Source organism: Anthonomus grandis, chromosome 1 (assembly GCF_022605725.1).
Source record: "Anthonomus grandis grandis chromosome 1, icAntGran1.3, whole genome shotgun sequence".
Classification (NCBI taxonomy): domain Eukaryota; kingdom Metazoa; phylum Arthropoda; class Insecta; order Coleoptera; family Curculionidae; genus Anthonomus; species Anthonomus grandis.
In genome coordinates, this window is record NC_065546.1 from 37117092 (window position 1) to 37137251 (window position 20160).

At 32.6% G+C, this 20160-nt stretch overlaps 1 protein-coding gene and 1 long non-coding RNA gene across 2 annotated transcripts in view; one reads left to right on the forward strand and one right to left on the reverse strand.

The window, feature by feature from the left end:
• Window positions 1–15977: 15977 nt before the first annotated feature.
• Window positions 15978–20160, reverse strand: part of LOC126738456 (tachykinins) — a 171373-nt gene continuing 167190 nt past the window's right edge. The window contains exon 6 of the mRNA XM_050443816.1: window positions 15978–16734. Coding sequence (XP_050299773.1) covers window positions 16590–16734 — 145 coding nt within the window. The 3' untranslated portion in view covers window positions 15978–16589. The remainder of the gene's footprint in view (window positions 16735–20160) is intronic.
• LOC126738605 (uncharacterized) lies at window positions 16620–19894 on the forward strand. The gene is made up of 3 exons (XR_007661394.1): window positions 16620–19215; window positions 19272–19372; window positions 19433–19894. It is a non-coding gene; the product is annotated as an uncharacterized LOC126738605 (long non-coding RNA).

Consider the following 20160-nt stretch of genomic DNA (forward strand, 5'->3'; position numbering starts at 1 on the left):
TTTGCGTCTTTTTTACGGCTGCATACTTGACACACTCGTGTTGGATTTTCCTTTTTCTCTGTAGCAGGTATATAATCAGGAAAATGACGTTCTGTGATTCTTAGGGGATTGGGCAGTGCTGATGGACCCTTACAATGAGTTTCAACTGAACAGTAATTTTCCAACATTTTAGATATAAGATCCATTCTAAATTGGCGATGCGTTTTGAGTCCACCTTTTTTTTTATACAACACGAAACTATTCCATAAAGCATGTTCGAGGAGGTGAAAAAATATTTTTTTGTAATATTTTTACCACGTTTTCGAGTAATTGGATAGTCCGCTAAATGCTAGTCATCTATTGCTACAGGTTTTTGAACTTTTCCTTGCTTTTTCTTGGTGGCCATTGCGCAATTGTGAATTGTAGATAAAACAGCTACTTCCCTTTTATCCTTCCATGACTAGCACTTTTTCCCTTTGAAATGCTATAGCTTCATTTTTTTCTTCAGTTTTTTTTTCATGTCTGTGATCATGATGTTTTTCATGATTGTGGTAGATCCTTCCTATTACACCTAAGTGTTCCATAAGTATCTGTTTTTGACGCTTTCAAGATGTCGGCTAATTCAGGTGAAGTATAAAAATTATCTGTAGTAAAGCAATGTCCTTCATGAGTCCCAAATGTAACCACTAGAAGATTCGCACAACATGTAATTTTTTAGTCCAAATCTGGCCTGTTTGTTTGGAATATACTGAATCCATCCTAATCTGCCTTTATACAATAATAAGCTCTCGTCTATGGTAACGTCCCTTTCTAATGAATATACTGTCTTATATTTTTCATTTAGGTAGGTAAAAATATCTCAAATTTTTCATTCAATTTAGGACACGGATGTGTATTAGCATCATAGTTTTCGTTATTAAAAAAATGCAAAATGTTTTTTATTTGACAAAAATGTTTATATGGCATTACCTTAGCAAACATGGGAGTGGCTATTATAGACTTCTTGTACCAGTAGAGCGATAAATCCGGTTTTTTTATGAGAGACTGCATCATATTTATTGTGAAAAACACTCTTATTTCATCACAAGTTGTTAGTTTCCATTCTCTGATTCTTAGACGCCAAAAAATTCTCCGAGTCTGACTGGCATACCGGTTTGTTTCCAAAACAATTCTGCTAACAAGCTCATTATCACAAAACAAGTTGAAAAATTCCAGTGGATTTTCATTTTCAATAAGTTCAAAGACGATTGGCCAGTAAATTGAAATCTTGGAGGGCATGTTGCAGGACTATTTATACTTTGAACAGTCCACTGGTGAGTATTTATTAGAGACTGCGTATCACTTATATCTGACTCTTCATCAGAAGACGAACTACTAACTTTTTCTTCCTCACTTGACCCCGACTCGTCCAAACTATATTTTTCTCCATGAACCCACCCATTTTTCCCCTGAACGGCTATTTCTATACGATTCCAAACATACTAAACAAAAACAGTCTTCATTGTCACTGCTACTATCGTCCTGACTATTCTGTTGACGAGTTTTTTTGGACACTGGTGTTTTTGATGTATTTTTTGGATCACCAATTTTTTTTTTTCACTTCCTTCTTTTTTTTTGCTTCATATTCTTGTTGAATAGCATCTTTTTCTGATGTGTCCGTATAAATGGTGGATTGTCTACTTTTGCGTTTCCCTGTAGTTTTCCGAGGAAGAGCTTTTGGTAACGGCCTTATTAGCTCAGGTGAAAATACATCCAAAGAGAGGTTAGTGGCTAACTGGACACTTGTAGATGCAACTGGAAGCGGGGTGCTTGGTGGCTTTAACGAAACAGTTCCGCTCGTTAACGCTCTTGGAGAGTTAGAATTTACTAATTTTGGAAAAGAATCAGTGCTGCTTAAATCTTTATTCTCTCTTGAACCTACTGCCTGGACTTCTTGGGGGATATTTAACTGCAAATTTTCGGGAGCAGGTCTGTCAGTTACATATGATGGAGCAAAATCTAAAGCCGTAAAAATATCTCGATTAAACGGCCATATACCAGTGCAGTGGAATCCAGCAACAATATTAGATTGTGTTAAAACCATAGAGAGACTCTGTTTAACGACGCTGGGGATGTCATAAATTGTCATCGTTTTGTCTGAGTTGTTTCTCATCCAAGAATCGCAAGTTGAATTTACAGATTTTTTAAATGGACCATAAATCGATCGATCCAAAGGTTGTCGTTTATGTGAATAGTGTGGGGGAAATGAGAGGACAACAATGCCGTCTTCTTTGCAAAAGTCCAAGCATGGTATGCTTACATGAGATTGATGGTTATCTATTAAAAGCAAAACTTTATTTTCAATTGAACTGTTGGTATGTTTTTGAAAGTATCTTAAGTATAGCAAGAATTCATCTTCGTGCATCCATCCACTAGCATTTCCTGCTCCAATGCACCCAGGTGGACCGTCACGAACGAAATGATCCTGATATCCTAATCTTGGAAAGATAAAGATTGGTGGGATGCTATTTTCAATTGCATTTACCGCTATTGTCACTGCAACCAAAGTGCCATGTTCTCCTGATGTAAGTGCCCCTACCTGTTTGCGTCCTTTTTCTGCTACGATTTTAGCAGGTTTTTGTACCGTCGTAACACCGGTTTCGTCTATATTATAAATGTCCTTCGCTTGGAATTTATATCTGTCTATTACCGTGGCAAGATTGTCAAAGAAAAGTTGTACATTTATTGGGTTAAACTGGTCGCTCTTGAAAGGCTTGAAGCCTGGGGACAATGGATTGATAGTTCAGGATTACGTTTCTTAAAGCCGGAAAACCAATCTTCTCCTGCCAATGATTTTTTAGTCCATGTATTCGGTAAATTCAATGAATATTTTATGGCTATTTGGTACGCCAGTTTACGTATTTCTTTTGGCGATAGACCGTAAAATATCTGAGATGCCTTTGTTATGTATTTAACAATGGGTTTTTCCTGCTCAACGTTAAATACTCCTCGTAGAAAAAAAACGCACCTATATCCCATTGTTATAGTTTCACTGGACCCTTGTTCAATAGATTCTTTCTTTTTCATAATAAATCTGCCTAATGTAACATGATTCAGTTCCAACAAATCTGCCGCAGACCTTACGGATGCTCCATTTTCAGTATATACGCATTTTCGTAAACCAAGTTGGATTTGGTACCTCTATTTGTTTTCCTGATCCTTTCACGTGGCATTCTATAACAAAATAATAGCCCTCAGAAAGTTTGTTACAATCAGTTCATCAAATTACGCAAAAATAATACCAAAAGCCTTCTATGTATAAATTATGTTTCAACCGTCCCCGTAAAATTATTTACATCTTGTTTCAATTGTTCCCTTCAGGTTTTTTTTGGCAAAATAATTTTTTTTTTAAACTCTTTAACTAAAACTAACAAGTTTAGGCTGCTAAATCTAAGCAAAAACATAAAAAAATTGATTAAAAATAAAAAAGTGGTGTACTTGTTTCAACCATCCCCTGTTTCAATTGTCCCCGGTCTCCTCTAATGGTTTAAAGTCTGTACTTCGTGCAGGACAAGGTTGTCGGCTTCCATATCATAGGCAATAAATAACAATAACTAACAGAACTAACAATACGAACATAAATTCTGACAGTGACAATGATATTTATAGCAATTCATCTTGTCAGGCAGAGCCGACTTCAAATATTTCAACCTGAAGTAGGAAAATAAAATGTTGTCTTGAGCGCATTGAAAACTTTAAATATAGATATTTCGAAGAGTGAATCGTAGCGAAATTTTTAAGGTGTACCTTTTTTTAGCAAAACTGTTTGCACAATGCAAATTTTAAATAAATAATTAAATTATGCCAAACCTAAAATAGTTACGAGTTAAAAAAAATTCGGCATATAAAAAAATTGTCCAAATTTTGTTAAAAACGAAGAATAACTGCTAAATTTATGGCCAAGATTCACAAAAATTACATTTATTAAGGTTATCACCGTGTATCTTGCTGTTTCTAACTCTTGGACTAGGAAAATTGGACTTAACCTCATGTCTCATCAACAATAAATCTGCTGTTCAATTATTTACTATTATTTATAGAATACTCTGTATTTAAAGGTTTTTATTATTAAAGTTTTAATCGATTAATTTATGTTTATATATGTTTTTTTCAAAGAGACATGAGGTAAGGATATGATCTGTACCACGCTACGCTAAACGGGCGTATTAAAAAATGAACGAAAACTAGTTGCAGAAAGTAGCCACATCTGCGCTGTTGTTCAGAAGTGTACCTCACTGTTCTGAACTGCATAGCAGACATTCAAGTAACTCTATCATACATGACAAAACAAGAAAAAACAAAATTATTTACATGAAATAATTTATTTTGTAGTTTTTGATTCGTTCCAACGGTCACATTCGTTCTTCTAAAAAATTTCAAAATTAAAATTGTTTGATAAATATATGTACTAGATATGAAATATTGATAAGAAAAGGATTCGTATAAAAATATTATACATTACTTTAAATAATTAATTTCGTTCCCCACCCTCGGAAACTAATTTGGCATTCTTTAGTTGTTGTTTTAATTTTTTTGACGTGGGTTATGGCGCCAATTGAAAGTACTTGTGAAATGTGTTCATTGAAATTCTAACCTTTTTGCAATGATCTACGGATCCAACGAGTGGCAAGCCTAATAAGCATATGAAATATTTAAGTTACAGGTATACAAAAAAAAATCGGAATAGACGAATGAAGTTTATAGCATAAATTGGACTTTTTTAATTATTTCCAGTTCCTTTGCAAGTCGTAACTTTATTGTACCTCACCAAGTATTAAAAAACATCATGCAGTGAAGTTACAGACATCTTGGTGGTAATATACTCGTCATTTTACATTCGTATCTATATAAGGGTTAGAAAAGTAGTTGTAGCTCTATTTTTGTAGACTAGTAATGTGGACAGGATTTGTTGGTTTATTTTATTTCAAAAATTTAAATAAGATAAATATTTAGCAATAAAGTGTAATAAAAATAAATGGAAATACAATATATTTTCAAAAATTCATTTGCACGTATAAAATAAAATAAAGTTTATTTTTCAAAACTATATCATATATATGATAGATTTTCTGGATGTCGGGTTAACTGAAATATATTGTTTTTGCTTGAACCACCAGTCGAAATACACCCTTTAGGTAAAGATATGCTGGAAAGCAATTCTTTTATTTGACTGACGTTGTTTATATAAACAATATGGTTGGGAAACCCAAATTTTTCTTGCTGGCCTAAGTTTGGACTTTAATTTAATGTAGAGCAATCGATTTTTGTATCTCTAAAGTACGCAGATTCGTTGAAATTATTTAATTTTTTATATTAATAATTAAGTCATTTCACTGAAGGACAAATACGGTTGATTCTTTTTATTAAAATTTAAATATTTTTGTTAAAATTTACAAAAAAAGATTTTTGGCATTGAAGTCTGTATTAAATAGCATATTAAATTATATTCTATACATGTTTACCCAATTTAGAAAACTGTAGCAATTTCAACATTCGGCCGGTGTTCTGCTCGGCTCAAATAGATTTGTATATTTTTTTTGGATTTGACTTGGAAGTTTTTTTTCAAGTCTGATTGATTAAACAGGTTACCACTATCAGTACACACTTTCAGTAGAGGGCCAACATTTCTTACCGTTAACAAGGCAACTCGCATTTATTTATATTTTTTGTTTTGTGGTTATGGCACTCTCTATCACTAGTGCTACTTTATTTTAATATAGGCTTTCAATCAGACTCAAGATACTTAGATAATTGAAAATTTTATAAATATCCCATCGTCTTAAGTCCGCAACAAACACACCTGTATACCAGCGACTGTATATACCTTGCAGATGGTGGATATATAGATGCAAGGTGGGGAAATCCCTTAGGTTTTTATCGGCGGGTGTAATAAACTCGTGCCGGCTGTCCCTCGGCGCTTTAAGGGCTCTCTGAGCCCCATCAACCCTCTGGTTTTGAACGTTAATAAAACGTATATAAATAATTTCCAGCCCAAAAAATCACAATCGTCGTAGGTGTCACATGATGATCTTTCCTTATTGAAAATTTAAATTTTTATAGAATTGATCGGGTCTGTGTTGGTATTTGCATGAAAAACATTGTTTTTGCTACAGGTTATTGATTTGATATTGATCCTAATATTAATTCTGCTCTAGAACATGTAATACTAATGTTTTTATTGGCGTCCTAATATTAATTTAAATAATTCGTAAAGTGACTTCGATGGCATTATTTCTTCAATATATCCGAAAGTCGATGAAGTGATCTGTCTGGGGGATTTCAACGTAAATCTTTTTAAGTTAAAGATTCCGTTGACAAAACTTTTTGAAAATTATAACCTCGATCTCATAATCAATAAGTCAATACGAATTTCTGCAACATCTGTTAGATTCTACTTTGATTGATGCAATTTTTCTAAGTACCATAGTTTTTGTGGCTGAATTTTATGAGAGATCAGTCATGAGAGTCTTCATGACATCTCTAATGAAATCTCTGATCGTAGGGCAGTTCATTATGTTTTAAACTTTTTTCAACAAAACAAACATAGTAGAATATCGCTCTTTAAAAGCTTTTATTTCAAATATTTTTTTACAAGATTTACATAAATTGCCTTGGAACAATATTTTGTATCAAGACCATATTGATGATAAAATAAATGTTTTTAATAATTATTTTCTACATTCATTTAATACATATGCTGCTATTAAGAGATCACAAATAACTAAGCCCTAAGCTCCATGGCTAACAAAATTTAAAAATATTTATTAAGCTAAGAGACCCTGCTCTTCAAAGATTTAAAAAATTTCAAAAATAATGGTTGGCTTATAGACAAACAATTAATTAAACATTTAATAGTTAAAAATCTAAGAGGCGAAAAAAAAGATATTTATTTTTTTTACGTTCTCTATCTATCCTAGCAGTTTGTAACATGATCAATGGAACACCTATAGTAAACTGCTCTATTGAGAAGTATTTTGCAGACTCATGGAAAGTATTATCAAAAGTAACTAACCCTGCTAATTTCGATGATGTTAGTAGATATAGTAATTAGTATTCGAACGGCGCTAAAATTGAGGAACGGTCAAGAATCCACAACAGGGTATACTAAAAAAAATAAACAAAATATATGCGAGCCGTCCTGGTATACTGGCTGTCTGGTCACGGAATCACCAGGCTCCGGACCGTTCAACCAAAGTATATAGATTTCAACTTCTGTTAGACTGTGGTTCAACGATCAATTTTTTGGCAGAGAGAGATAAAAAAAATTATACGCCGATGAGAGCGCAATATCGTGTAACAGACGAGGAAAAAGACTGCGGAGTCGAGCTCGAGGTTTGATTGTTGGACGGGCCGTGGTTTTACATGTGCGGGCGGCTGTGGATGATATTTTATTTCTAATTTCTATTATTTTATATTTAAATATCTGTTTAGCACGTACTTAAAAGTGTGCTGCCTTATTGTCGTTTCTTTATCGCTTTATTTTGTAGTTTTTGGTAGTTCTTTTTATAAGCTGTTTTTTGTTCTGTCACAGATTTACAGAATACAGATGCAAAACTGATCGAAAATAATCGCGTGCGAGCGCCAGACTTCAGACACGCCTCCTGGGTGATGGATGTCCATCAATAAATACGTTTTTTTTGTCGTTAATTTTCGTAAATTATACGACCAAGATGGCATTGTGGAGACCCTCTGATGTGTCAGATAACGAAGCTGAACATAACGAATTTTTAAATAAAGACCTACATGTTCAATCACAGCGGCTAATATTAAATATTTTTAATTGCTTGAAAAGTGAAATGCCTGAAGCCTCACAAAATCAAATTTTAACAAGAATTTGTGAGCTTACTAAGCTGGCTCGTACCACCGTTTACAGTGTGATAAAAGCCATGAAATGTCATTGATCATTCTGTAAAACGAAAAAAATGTGATAAAAAACTTTGATTGAAAAATTGATGATAGCGACAAAAATGTTATTCGTCGATCTATTTATCAATTTTATAGTGAAAACAAAGTTCCATCATTAGAAGACATTCAAAGAAAGCTACTAATGGATTATCCCGACTACAAATATAAAAGTCTTGCTACATTACGTTGTGTATTAGTAGAATGTCAAAGTCAAACTCAAAAATAGCTTTATTGTTACGTAACATCATCTGTTGTTAACAAAGCATTATATAAGACCCTAAAAATAGTTGACAACATAATCTTTTACAAAAATATAAAAATTTTAACAATTCTTACATACATAGAATATAGAACACACCCAAAGAAAAAGTAGTAAGAAGTCACATTACGCTGCGCAAAACTCTTCACTGTCAAAAAATTGTATTTAAAAACTCGTCTAGAGAATAAAATGCTTTAGCAAGCAAAAGTTTCTTTCTATTTTTCCTAAAACGTTTTCACAATTTATTAGCCTTATATAAAGGGGTACGTGGTTAAAAAGCCTTCTGCCCCCGTACACAAAAGAGGACTTAATCTGCTCACTTTTTGGGATAGGCAGAGGTAAAGAGAAGGTTGTTCGGAGATTGTAACCCGAGGAGGGGGGGCCAAGCTGATGGCGATATTTTTTGTGGATAAGACAAACAGTCTCTAAATGTGGATTTAAATATAAAAAGTTAGATAAAAGGATGGTTATTATGGAATTCAATTCGAGGAGATTGACAATTTGAGAGACACTGGAATACAATTTGAGAGACATGGCGACAGGAATATTTTGAAAAGATAAAGGAATACAGTCAATTAAACAGGAACATAGTTTACCTAGATGAAACTTGGTATGATACTCATGATGTCGATAAGTATGGTTGGGTGGACGACACTAAAAAGTGCTCACTAAGTGGACCAAGTTCTCGCGGTAAACGTGTTATAATTTCACACGCAGGTGGTGATAACGGCTTCATCCCCAATGCGTTGTTGTTGTCGGCCAAAAATATAAAGGATTCGTCGGCTGATTACCATGAGGACATGGCAGCCAATCTATTTCAAAAATGGTTTGCTGAGCAATTGATTCCCAATTTACCTGAAAACTAGGTGATTGTGATGGACAACGCGTCGTACCATTCGCGTTTACATAAAAAAATCCTAAATAATTCCACAAAAAAGGATGAAATTCTTAAATTTATGGAAAGCAAAAATATGAGCATTTCACAAAAAACCACAAAGAAAATTTTATCAGAATCCATAAAAAATTAACATTTTAAAAAAGAATACGTTATCGTATATTACTGTATTACGTCTACCGCCGTACTACTATATTTTTAATCCCATAGAGATAATTCGGGCTACTTTAAAGGACCGAATTAGAAAATATAATCAATCTCCAACTAACGATACTTTCGTATTAGAAACTATAAGGGCAGTTGTAGAAGAAATTAATAAAACAGACATATGGAGGAATTGTCTTCGGAGTGTTATTGAAAAAGAGAATGAGTATGGTATTTTACCTCAGGTTAACCCCATTATTATAAATCCAAGTTCGGACTCCAGTTCCGAAGATTCAAACAGTGATTTTTGAGTTTTTTTATAAACATTTTAATTACTAAGTATAATGAATAATAATAAATATAATAAGTTTATAAATCCTCGTATAAATCATTTGAATTACATTATCCATACATCGCTTACTTTTACTGAATATAACTAGTTTTTTTCTATGCAGGGTACCTATTCAAATTTAAGTTCAATATGTTATAACAAAACTACTAAAAAAAGTATATAAAATATTAGGTAAATAATAAAACATGCGTAACATTACAGGCAATAACTATCCTAAAATAGACTGATTTATGGCCATATCCACCGTTGTCTTTAAGCTCCGCTTTAGGCTTAAGCCACTGATTTTACATGTAAAATCGAAGGCTTAAGCCTAAAGCGGAGCTTAAATACCATTAAAATTTTAATAAATATAACCAATTAATGGATTTTTAAAATATTTTAAGAAATAATAGCTCTCTATTATTTGTACGCCTATGCTTTATAAAGAAAATGCCGCTTATTCATTGTGATTTGGTTTTTTTGCTGTTCGAATTCATTTTAAATAGACTATACCTACTTTGATTTTTGCAACACTTTTTTTTAATCAAAGGCATATTTTTTTCATTTCTAATAAAATTAGTGCTGAAACTAGTATGGTTGAAAAAATCAAGTACAGAATTAGCTTCAGTCTAAATTTGGCACTATTATTAATATTGCTATAATTTTGTTATTTTTAGATTAAGGCTATTAATGTAAATAAGTACTTTTTTATGAAGAAAAATGTTTTCTTTTGATTTATGCAAAAGTATACAGCAGTAATAGTAAAAGTATTCTCGATAATGCCGTTCATTTTTTTTTTGTCGCCACCAGTTTAATCAGCAAAAAATTCCCACAAGTTTGCTAATAATGCTGTATCTTAAATATAAGCACAGTTACCAATTGTGGTTGTGCCGATTTAATCGGAGGCACTCTCTGTACATTTTTCATTGAACACTGAGTCTAGCTTACGATCTTGTTTACAAATTCTTTTTGAGTAACGGAATGGGGAGCTTTAATAGTTCAGTAAAGTAGCTATTTAAGCTAGACTGCGCCATTGGGAACCCTATACTTCTATTTTAGATTTAGTTTTTCATTTGTATTGAATTATCTTTTGAATAAAGAATCTCTCTTTTATTATTATTATTATCATTATTATATTACTATTATTATAATTATTATTATTATTGTTATTATTATTATTATAGATTTCATACTTACCCCTGCGATGGGGAGGATCGTTCACATCGTTCACTTATCTCAGATATCAGAGGAATGAAGCTCAGTTGGAGTCCTTTTCATATTATCGGAGTCCGGTTTTTACCTTTATTTACAAATAATACACAAACTAAAATCTCATATGTTTCTTAAACTAGTGGACGTTATCTGCAATTTTAATTAACTTTCTGACGATTCGAGATGTGGTTATAGATGCTTTCCTTAAGGTTGAGCAGTTTTATGTTTTCGATCAGGCTCTTTGGTATTACTTCCCTTCTTGACACAATAATTAGAACTGTCCGCACTTTTGTTATTTCCCATTGCCTTCGTATCTGGTGCTCTAGATCCCTGTACTTAATAATCTTTTCATTATGTTTGGCTCTTAGGTTGTCATTATTAGGAATAGCAACATCAATAAGGGTTGTCTTTCTAGACATATTATCGATTAATATTAGGTCAGGCCTATTGTTACTTACTCGTGGGTCTGTAAGTACAGTGCCATCCCAATACAATTCATGTTGCTCATTTTCAAGAACTGGTTCTTGAAAATGTCCATATACTCTTGTTGAACTTCATGACCATGTGTGATTTTCCCATCCAATATTGCATCCATTTTAGTCCATCTTATAGTACCAAAAGAGTAAGTTAGTGAACTGACTCCATATGTATTAATAGCTTTAAATAAGCTTCTGCTATTAAGACTTGTTTTAAGGAGTCGTCGCATTCTTGTAGTGAACTTAGTAGTCAGCTCATTCTTTATAGTTCTACGTTCTATTCCTTGCACCTGCTTTATTTCTAGATTTTAAAGGATATTTCTTTGTCCATAGCATTAATTATCTGACCGTTTTCTATCTGAAAGTCTCCTGGTTATAGTTTACCCTTAATAATAATCACAGTTTGGCACTTATCCGATGACCCGAGAATTTTTCCACTATTTTAAGCATCTGTTCTAGTTGATTTTGTGTTGCCGCAAGAATTTTTAAATCATTGATATTCTATATTATTCTTTTTTAGGCCAAATTTACCTAGTTGAATTAAGTTAGCTAGAGAGTGGGTTTGTGGCAAGGCAGAACCAAAGTAGACTTAAGGAATCTCTCTGGAATATACCCCTACGAATAGGAATCATATTATTCGATTTCAATGCAGTTATCGTTAGGCACCTCGAGTTTTATTGATGTTAGCCAAGATGCCACAATGAACTTTAAAAGGGAAATTATCTGGTTATCTATTTTGTACAATTTAAGTACATTGATAAGCCATTTATGTGGAACTGCATTAAAATCTTTTCGGCAGTCAATGTATGCTGCGAACAGGTTTCTCTTGTTGTTAAATGCATGATTGCAAACTACGAAGTAGATAATTACCTACTCTTTACATCCCATAGCATCTCTGGTACATCCTGTCTGTTGAGCCGCTATGATGCTATTCTGGTCACAATGTCTGAAAATACGTTCTGTAACGCAAGATGTAATTAGTTCATAGAGTGTGGATAACCATATTATTATTGGCCGAGTCCTTGGACAAAAGGTAAATGGTACCTTTTGTTAAAAAATTGGGCATTCAGAGATTTCGAAAGTCCGTCGTTTAGAAGGTCAGTCAGTTATGTGGACGCGTTCACCACAATTTTTTAATCCAGTAATTTTGGACGTGACCTGGGTGAGGTGCTTTCCAGCTATGTAGCTTTTTTATGATGTTAGTCACTTCGTCAACTGAAAATGGTAAAAATGCAATTTAATAATATGTTTGATACTTTGCTCGTTCTTCATCCAGCTATTCGGTATCAAGGTTGCATTCAGGAGGTTTCCTCAATTTCCTCGATGTTTTCTTTAGTGGAATAAATACTAGTAGAAGTGTTTGTTAGAGCAGTATCGTTAAGCTTTCAAAAAAATTGCGTTTCTGAGTATTCAAAAGTAAATTATCTGTTTTTTTTTATTATTGGATTTCTACCTTTTTAAGCGACCTGAAAAAATTACACACTTAAACTTCTGTTTAAGGGTGTCTAGATATTGTTCCGGGGTATAGTTTTCCGGGTCCAGCCGTGTATGTTGTTGGGCCTGACACATTATTTCCTCTACTTTGAACTTTTTTGGTTCTGATACCTCTAATGTATTCCTTTAGCCATCCAATGTCTTCTAATAATATCTTCAATATTTTTTAGAAGTCTCCTTTAAGCCGTGCTTAAAGGAGACTTCTTCTGCCTACTGAATCGGCATCGACCGTTTCAGCACGGTCGGTACAATCGGCCGGATTTGCTTCACATGTATTTAAATGAGGCCGCGCGCACTGAATCTCTTTGGTACGTATCGTACTACGTTCGGTCGGTTCGGTTTTCTCCAGTGACGATCTCCTATTGTGGGGAGGACAACTTTTGCCGATTGCACCGAAAGCCTGCGACTATTTTAGCATTTTTTCGCACAGAGTGAGGAACTGTTTCAAAGAATTTTAAAAACCGCTAATTTGATAAATATGTTAAACGAAATTTTAATCGAAGCTGTTCGCAGTTTTAGAATATTGTATGATAAACAAAACACATATTAACATGATAATTTAAGGAAAGAAAAGTCTTTGGAGGAGGTATCCAAATTAACTGGATGTTCTGGTAAGTGTCATTTATTATATCTTAAATAGGTGTTTTCGTTATTTACTGTTTATTAAGTTGGCATCATCAGATTTTAAAACTCAGTTTTAATTATCTGAGGATGCCCACTTGGTCGGCGAAATATGTGAGTGTGAAAGTTCTCGTTTTGGTGTTAAGTGGTGTACAACTCTTGCTTTGAATATAATTTATGTTTTTACAAAAATACACAAAAAATGCAGCTTATTATATAGTTTTAAATGCACGTTGTAATGTTATGTTATAATTTATTTTATTTGACTCTATACAGGGTGTCTCACAACGAATGCCGGCTATCTATTTCGCTTTTCTCGCTTTCGCAGCACAGGCTACTGCAATCATAACATCCTCTTCAGAATCTGAGGTACTGCTGATTTTTTTTTAAAAACGCTTAAACGGGAGCTTAATCACAATACTTCTATATGCTCGAATAGTCGAACCACTTTACCACGTGCCGAGCCGACCGAGCCGATCCGATTCAGTGGGCGCCCTCCTTTACAGCATAATTGTGTGCTGGGCTGCAGCAGCAGCAAGTCCATAGAAGAATTACCAAACGAAATCAAAAGTCCATTTGAAAGAGTGACATTTGATTGAGAGTGTTGATTTCCAATTCAAAAAAGCGCTTCTCAAAGTAAGCTTTGTTGATAAGTCTCTCTTAAGATATAAATGATTACTTTTAAGTCATCTAGTAAGCAAACCAAGAGCCAACAAAGGAGATGTCAGCGCAGGAAAAGCCATCAGAAAAAAAGTCTGGAGAACCTCCTTGGATTTCGATACGGTAATGATCAGAAAAGCAGAACCTATAAAAGAGTGTACAATAATAATTAAAAAGTATAGCAACAACACCATTGAACCCTCCACTGAACGATGCTTATTCACCTCTTTTAAGTCTACTACAGATACCTCAATTGAAAACCCTTTGTATGAATCAATACATAATTTAAATCCTGCTCCAGCAATTAGGAGGAAAGACTCTTACATTTTAAAAATCTTACACAAAATTACATTTAGATAATATGCTCTTGTATGCGAAAACTTCAAGTTCCAGTAATGTCCTCAACTTTGTCCATGAAGAAAACCACAGAAAGCTCCGCAGAGTATCGTCCATATTACGAAAAGATTCGCAGTCATCGGTCATTCCAAACAAATTCTTGACAACTGAACCCATTATATCCAAGTTGGAGCAAGCGATTTTATATTTTAGAGCGTTAAAAAGAGATGATGACTATTTTTAGCTAGATAAGCTTCTATCGAAATACTACGTAAAGGTCGACGAAATCGAAACGAAAACCGCTTTTGATGAGATTGAAAAGAAACGACGATATGCTGAAAAATGTGTTTCAGCAGAAAGTTGAGATTCTAGGGAAAAGTATATGGTGAAATAAGGTGGGCAGCAGTAAGAAACTGTTTATATTCTGATTGTTACTATTTAAGGTTATGTTAAGTTTCTTTATAAGATTTGAACTTTTTTTTAACATGTTTTCTTTGGTGTATGACCTTAAAGTTATTTCAGATCATTAAAGTCATGTTTCAGTTGCCATAGTTGAAACCATGTTTTAGGTTTTAAATATAATATTGTTTTGAGATTATATATAAATGCAATGAAGCTATTGCATTGAAGCTATTTTAAATTTTTTCGTTGAAGAATTTTTTTTTGTAGACCCTTAAAGCTGTTATTATCACTTTCCGTGTTTTTGGATGTTTAAAATTATTTTGTATATATTCCAGACAAATCAGTATAAATTTATTTTCAAAGCACTTGCAGCCATTTCAATTTTTTTCCTGGTATTTAAAGTATTTTTTTTTGGATTCGTTTCAAAACATTTTCAATTTTATCCCAGGAATTTGAAGTTCGATTGATGGCGGTGTCGGTCTTTCATTACGTGTAATACTTTGTTGGTTATTTATTATTTTTAATACCAAGTTTTCAATAACAGCGGTAGCCGCACAGTAGATTATTAGATGAAGCTGCTCAAGTGTCGTAACTGTAAGAATATAATTATTATTATTATTAAGAAGAAAAGCCAATTTGCGGGAAGTGTTAACTCTAGGAGGAGCTGGTCTTGTTGAGGGGTTTGTGCCTTAATACTCTGCCATTGCTGTTCTAAACTCTGTTCTAAGTTTAACATGCACTTCATCATTTTGTTCATTACTCTGGTCTTCATATATTATCACTTCTGGTAATGGTGCCTGGTCTGGTAATAGTGTCGGGTCTAAGTTTTGTTCCGCTTCTAGTCTCTCGTGGTCAGCATTGTCATGCAATTGTTTAAAGCCCGTTGATTATTTATTTCTGCTGCAATTTCCCTTTTAATATAGTTAATTCGGATTTCTGGGATCAAGTTGTTTCTAAAAATGACGCGGTATTGGTCAGCGATTCTCTGCTCAGTCACGTTCATATTTGGATATTTTCTGCAGAATTCAACGTGTAGCGAATCATCCGTTGCTATCCATTTTAAGCACAAACTCGGTAACCTGCTTGAGTAATGACTGGCTGAGTTTCACAGGTCCCCCACGGGGTGTATTTTATTATTTTTAATATAAATATTATTTGTGTAATGGCGGATGGTCGCCATCTTGAAAAAGATTGGGTAGGGATGGTAATAAATGTAACAAAAAGTGCTCTTTCAAACACTAATATAATATTTTATTTTCCACGATGATATATAATATGTTTTAACAGAATATAGTTACTCAAATCTTACAATAATAAACTACCTAATATAGTCTATTCTCAATGCACCTAAATTACGTTTTTTTTACTGTAATTTAATACAGTTGCAATATTTTTTTGAAGAACGAAACAAAAAAAATCTACAACTAATATTAAATTAAGACACATACCCTATATATTTGTAAATTGACAGTTTAAAAAGGAGATATGTGGTAACATTGCTTAATTCCCTTATATACAAGGTGTTAGAGCTTGACCACCCTGCATATAACGCTGCTGTATATAAACAAATATTTCTAAAATATCGAAGCTTGTAAAGCCCCAATACTTCCAGCCTTTTAGAAATATTGTTTGGACCGAAAGATAAGTCAAAAAGCAAGAAAACTGAAAAGACATAAACAAGTGCTTCCGCCGCTTCTCTTTTATCACAACCCGAACAGTTTTACAGCCCGCTTAAACGCACGAAAAACAGCTCGTCTTTAAATAATTTAAAGTTAATGAAAAAAAAAGAATAAAACTATATATATATATAAATATAACCTATAGCTATGGTAAGTCTTATTGGCTACTGCTATCGCCGCCGCCATTTTGTTCAGTCAGCAACAGCATCAGCTGATTTATGTCTAAGTTGTCACTGAGTTGTTCTAAGTTGTTCGAGTCGTAGAATTCGGGCGAGACCAAGATGTCTGATGATTTTTTACCCCTAAAAAGAAATTTTGGTTTATTAGTTTTTTTAACCGAAAATTGTTTCTTGAACGGCATTGAAGATGGCGGCCGGGCACCATTTTGTTAAGGAAAACTGTCGGTTTTATGACAAACCTGTAAATACTATAAACACTTAGATCTATGGTAGGACAAAACATACAAATTTATTTTTGGACAATATTGGTATACAGAATATACTTAGAGTATCCGTAATCTATTCGTAATGTGCAGGTTTTTAAGTTGCTGTTTTTTAAGAATGTAAAATTTCGAAAGTGTTGATTAGGTCTAATGATGCTTTTAGTTTAAGGTTTGTAAAAAACTTGTAGGTTTTTAAAATAAGTAAGTCTCTAAGAAAAAAATGGACCACTAGTTTTAATATTTGTACATCTTTTGTCTTAATAACCCTTAAAAGAGAAGAGAAGTTTTATTTTAAGACATATCATGCATTTTACTGTCGAAATATTTATTATGACGTGGCATTTTCTTATTTTAGAATTTTTACTACAAATAATACACTCTTACTTAGTGACAGTAAAATTGTCATATAATTTCTTTACACGAAAAACTGATAAATGCTGACACAATCCTACTTATGTGAGTACCTTTTTTATTTAAAATCGAACTGCCTTTTAGATTTTCTAGTCGTTTTAGCCATAACTGATTGGGCAAAAAAGATATGTTACCTAAGTAACAGGGTGTAACTAACGTCCTATATAAATAATGCTAAATTCATCACAAAATTCGTAGTTTTCATGTCAAAACACATAAAGTCGCCAATTTTCAAGACGATACTGCTTAAAATTACATAATTATTAAAAAAATTTCAAATTAAAATTACAACTTTAAATACCCTGTATCTCGTTAAGCTTGCAACATTTGTATAAGACATGTTAAGCTCAATCGCCATATTTTGGTGTGTAGTAAGTATCTCCACTTCAGAGATTGCCCATTCTTAATGAATCACCCTGTATATGTTGCCAATACTCCTGCAAAATTTCAATATTCTACTAACCATACAGCCAAAGTTATCACGTTTTTTCTTCTACCAAAGCCTCGAAATATCACCATTAATGCTTTGGAAAGCTTTGGAAAATATTCTTCGTACTTGATTTTTCCCAAAAAATATACAGACACATCTCACCTAGGGAACCCCTAACCCTGAAAAAATTCAACCCACTTGCTTACCCCTTTCTGGAGATTTTGTGAACTCACTTTTTTCATATATTTGTTATTTGGCAACTTATAGCTTTATAGTAAAAATGAGTAGAGCTTTGATGGTAAAATACATCTATATACCTGGTGACACAGACAAAAGGGAACACTTAATAACTTTTTTGCTTTTTAAGATTGATATTTGGTATAGCAAAAGAATAGTTATAAGAGCATCTTTTGACATATTCTATTGTTTTCCATCACTTCCGGTTTAATAGGAAGTGACACTAACTTTCTTATTTTAAATGGGACACTTGGTATATTTTTATGTATTTCGATAAAAATAATATTCTAAAAACAATAATACTGTATTTTCTTACTTTTTGTTTTATACTCTTAGAAAAAATCACTTTTTTAAATTATAAAATAGGGTGCCATGAATGCGTTGAAAGTTTTAATTTTTAAGCAAGTAATCACGGAAAAATAGTTTTCGTTACATTTTACGACTTTAATCTGTTCAATGCCTATTTAAAACGTCTAAACCATTAAGTTAATGCCAAAACTTAATTTTTTTAAATAACAGATTATTGGCAACAACCACCTTTAAAATGCGGGTTGTTTTTCCCAATAATTTGATATAATTATCTTTTAAATGGGTTGATAAACAAGCCCATAAGAAGAAAAAATTAAGTCACATAAATAAACGCATTTAATTAGTAAAAATAGTATAGAAGGCTTTGATTGCTTGAATAGGCTGCGTTTTGACAGCATACGTTAAAAGACGAATTTGCCTAGGCAATGAGAATTGAAGATGGGACCAAAAACCAAAAATTTCGCGCGCGATTGGCATTGGCAATATTGGCATAATAATTTTGTTTTGTTTTCCCTAACCTAGATTGTAGATTTTATTTTATTTGCTTTGATTCCTGAATGATTTAATTATCTCCGGCAATTATTATTTATATCGATTCTGCCACTGACTCCGTTGTCTATAATATTCGGTTCTACGCTAATTATGGCAACACTAAGGTAAGATATAATTTTAAGAAGTTTCACTCAGAATTTGTTGGCCAGGAATACAAGAAACACATTACATGTCCAATGTGTACCAACAGTACCCAGGCATTTTCTTATCTTGATAGTTTAACCAAACATTTGCTTGATATTCACAATAGAAAGATTAAACAATCATTTTTAAATTTTAGGAATTTTGAGGAATATAGAGAACAAAGTAATAGGGAAGTCGATTATGCTTGTCAGACCCAAAATAAATTTAAGAATGGAGAAGAACATATATTTTACAATTGTAATAGGAGCGACACCAGAGGTTGTATAACCTCTTAGTTATCAGACATAATTGTATATTTTGTTGTTTACTTTTAGGATTTAATAGCTCATGTAAAACGAGAAACATTAAGTCTGGGGAAAGCAGACGCATCAAGGAACATGCCCCTCAAGAATTTTAGTTAAGGTTTTAAAGAATAGTAATAACATTGCATTAATTTTATATTCTTAGACTAATTCATAATTTTAATACTTTGTAGGATCAGTTGTGATCAGCAGTGCTAGTGTACAGACCAAGCTTGATGGATTTAGTTTCTTCTCTACCATTTTAGTTTTAAGTTGTTAATATAATATAATATAATATAATACTTTTAGAAAATTTTTAATTTCAAAGTCATTTCAAAACTCATCACAATGATTTTTCAAATTGTCTTTGAAAACTACTCAGCAAGTAAGCTGCCTTAAAATATTTATGGAATATTTACTTCTTATGGCCACTATGATGATGCATCTCACCCATGGGATTTTATCAAAACAATGCCTAAACAGTTATATAAAAATCAAAATAAATACACATATTTTTTATGATTATATGTTTTATATATTTTGATTTTAATTGTTGTTAAATAAAAGTTTACATGGTGTTTTTTCTTAAAAATTCATATAATTTTAGTTGTTTATCGCCTGGCAATCTTTATCATCTACCCGCCCGATATTCTCTGATCCACATATTTTAATCTCCTAAGTAATGTATAATTGGCTATTTAAATAAACTTCATTGACAATTATTAAATTATGAAAATTTTAAATTATCGATACCTATCATAGGAATATGACATGTAAGAAGTAATTTCACACTAAATTTTAATATAATACCATAAAAAACATCTATAAAACAAGCTAAAATAAAAATACCAAAAAAAACTTTAAAGTGTTTTCTTTAATAATAATGCCAATATTTTTGGATGGTTTAATATTTTATATATAA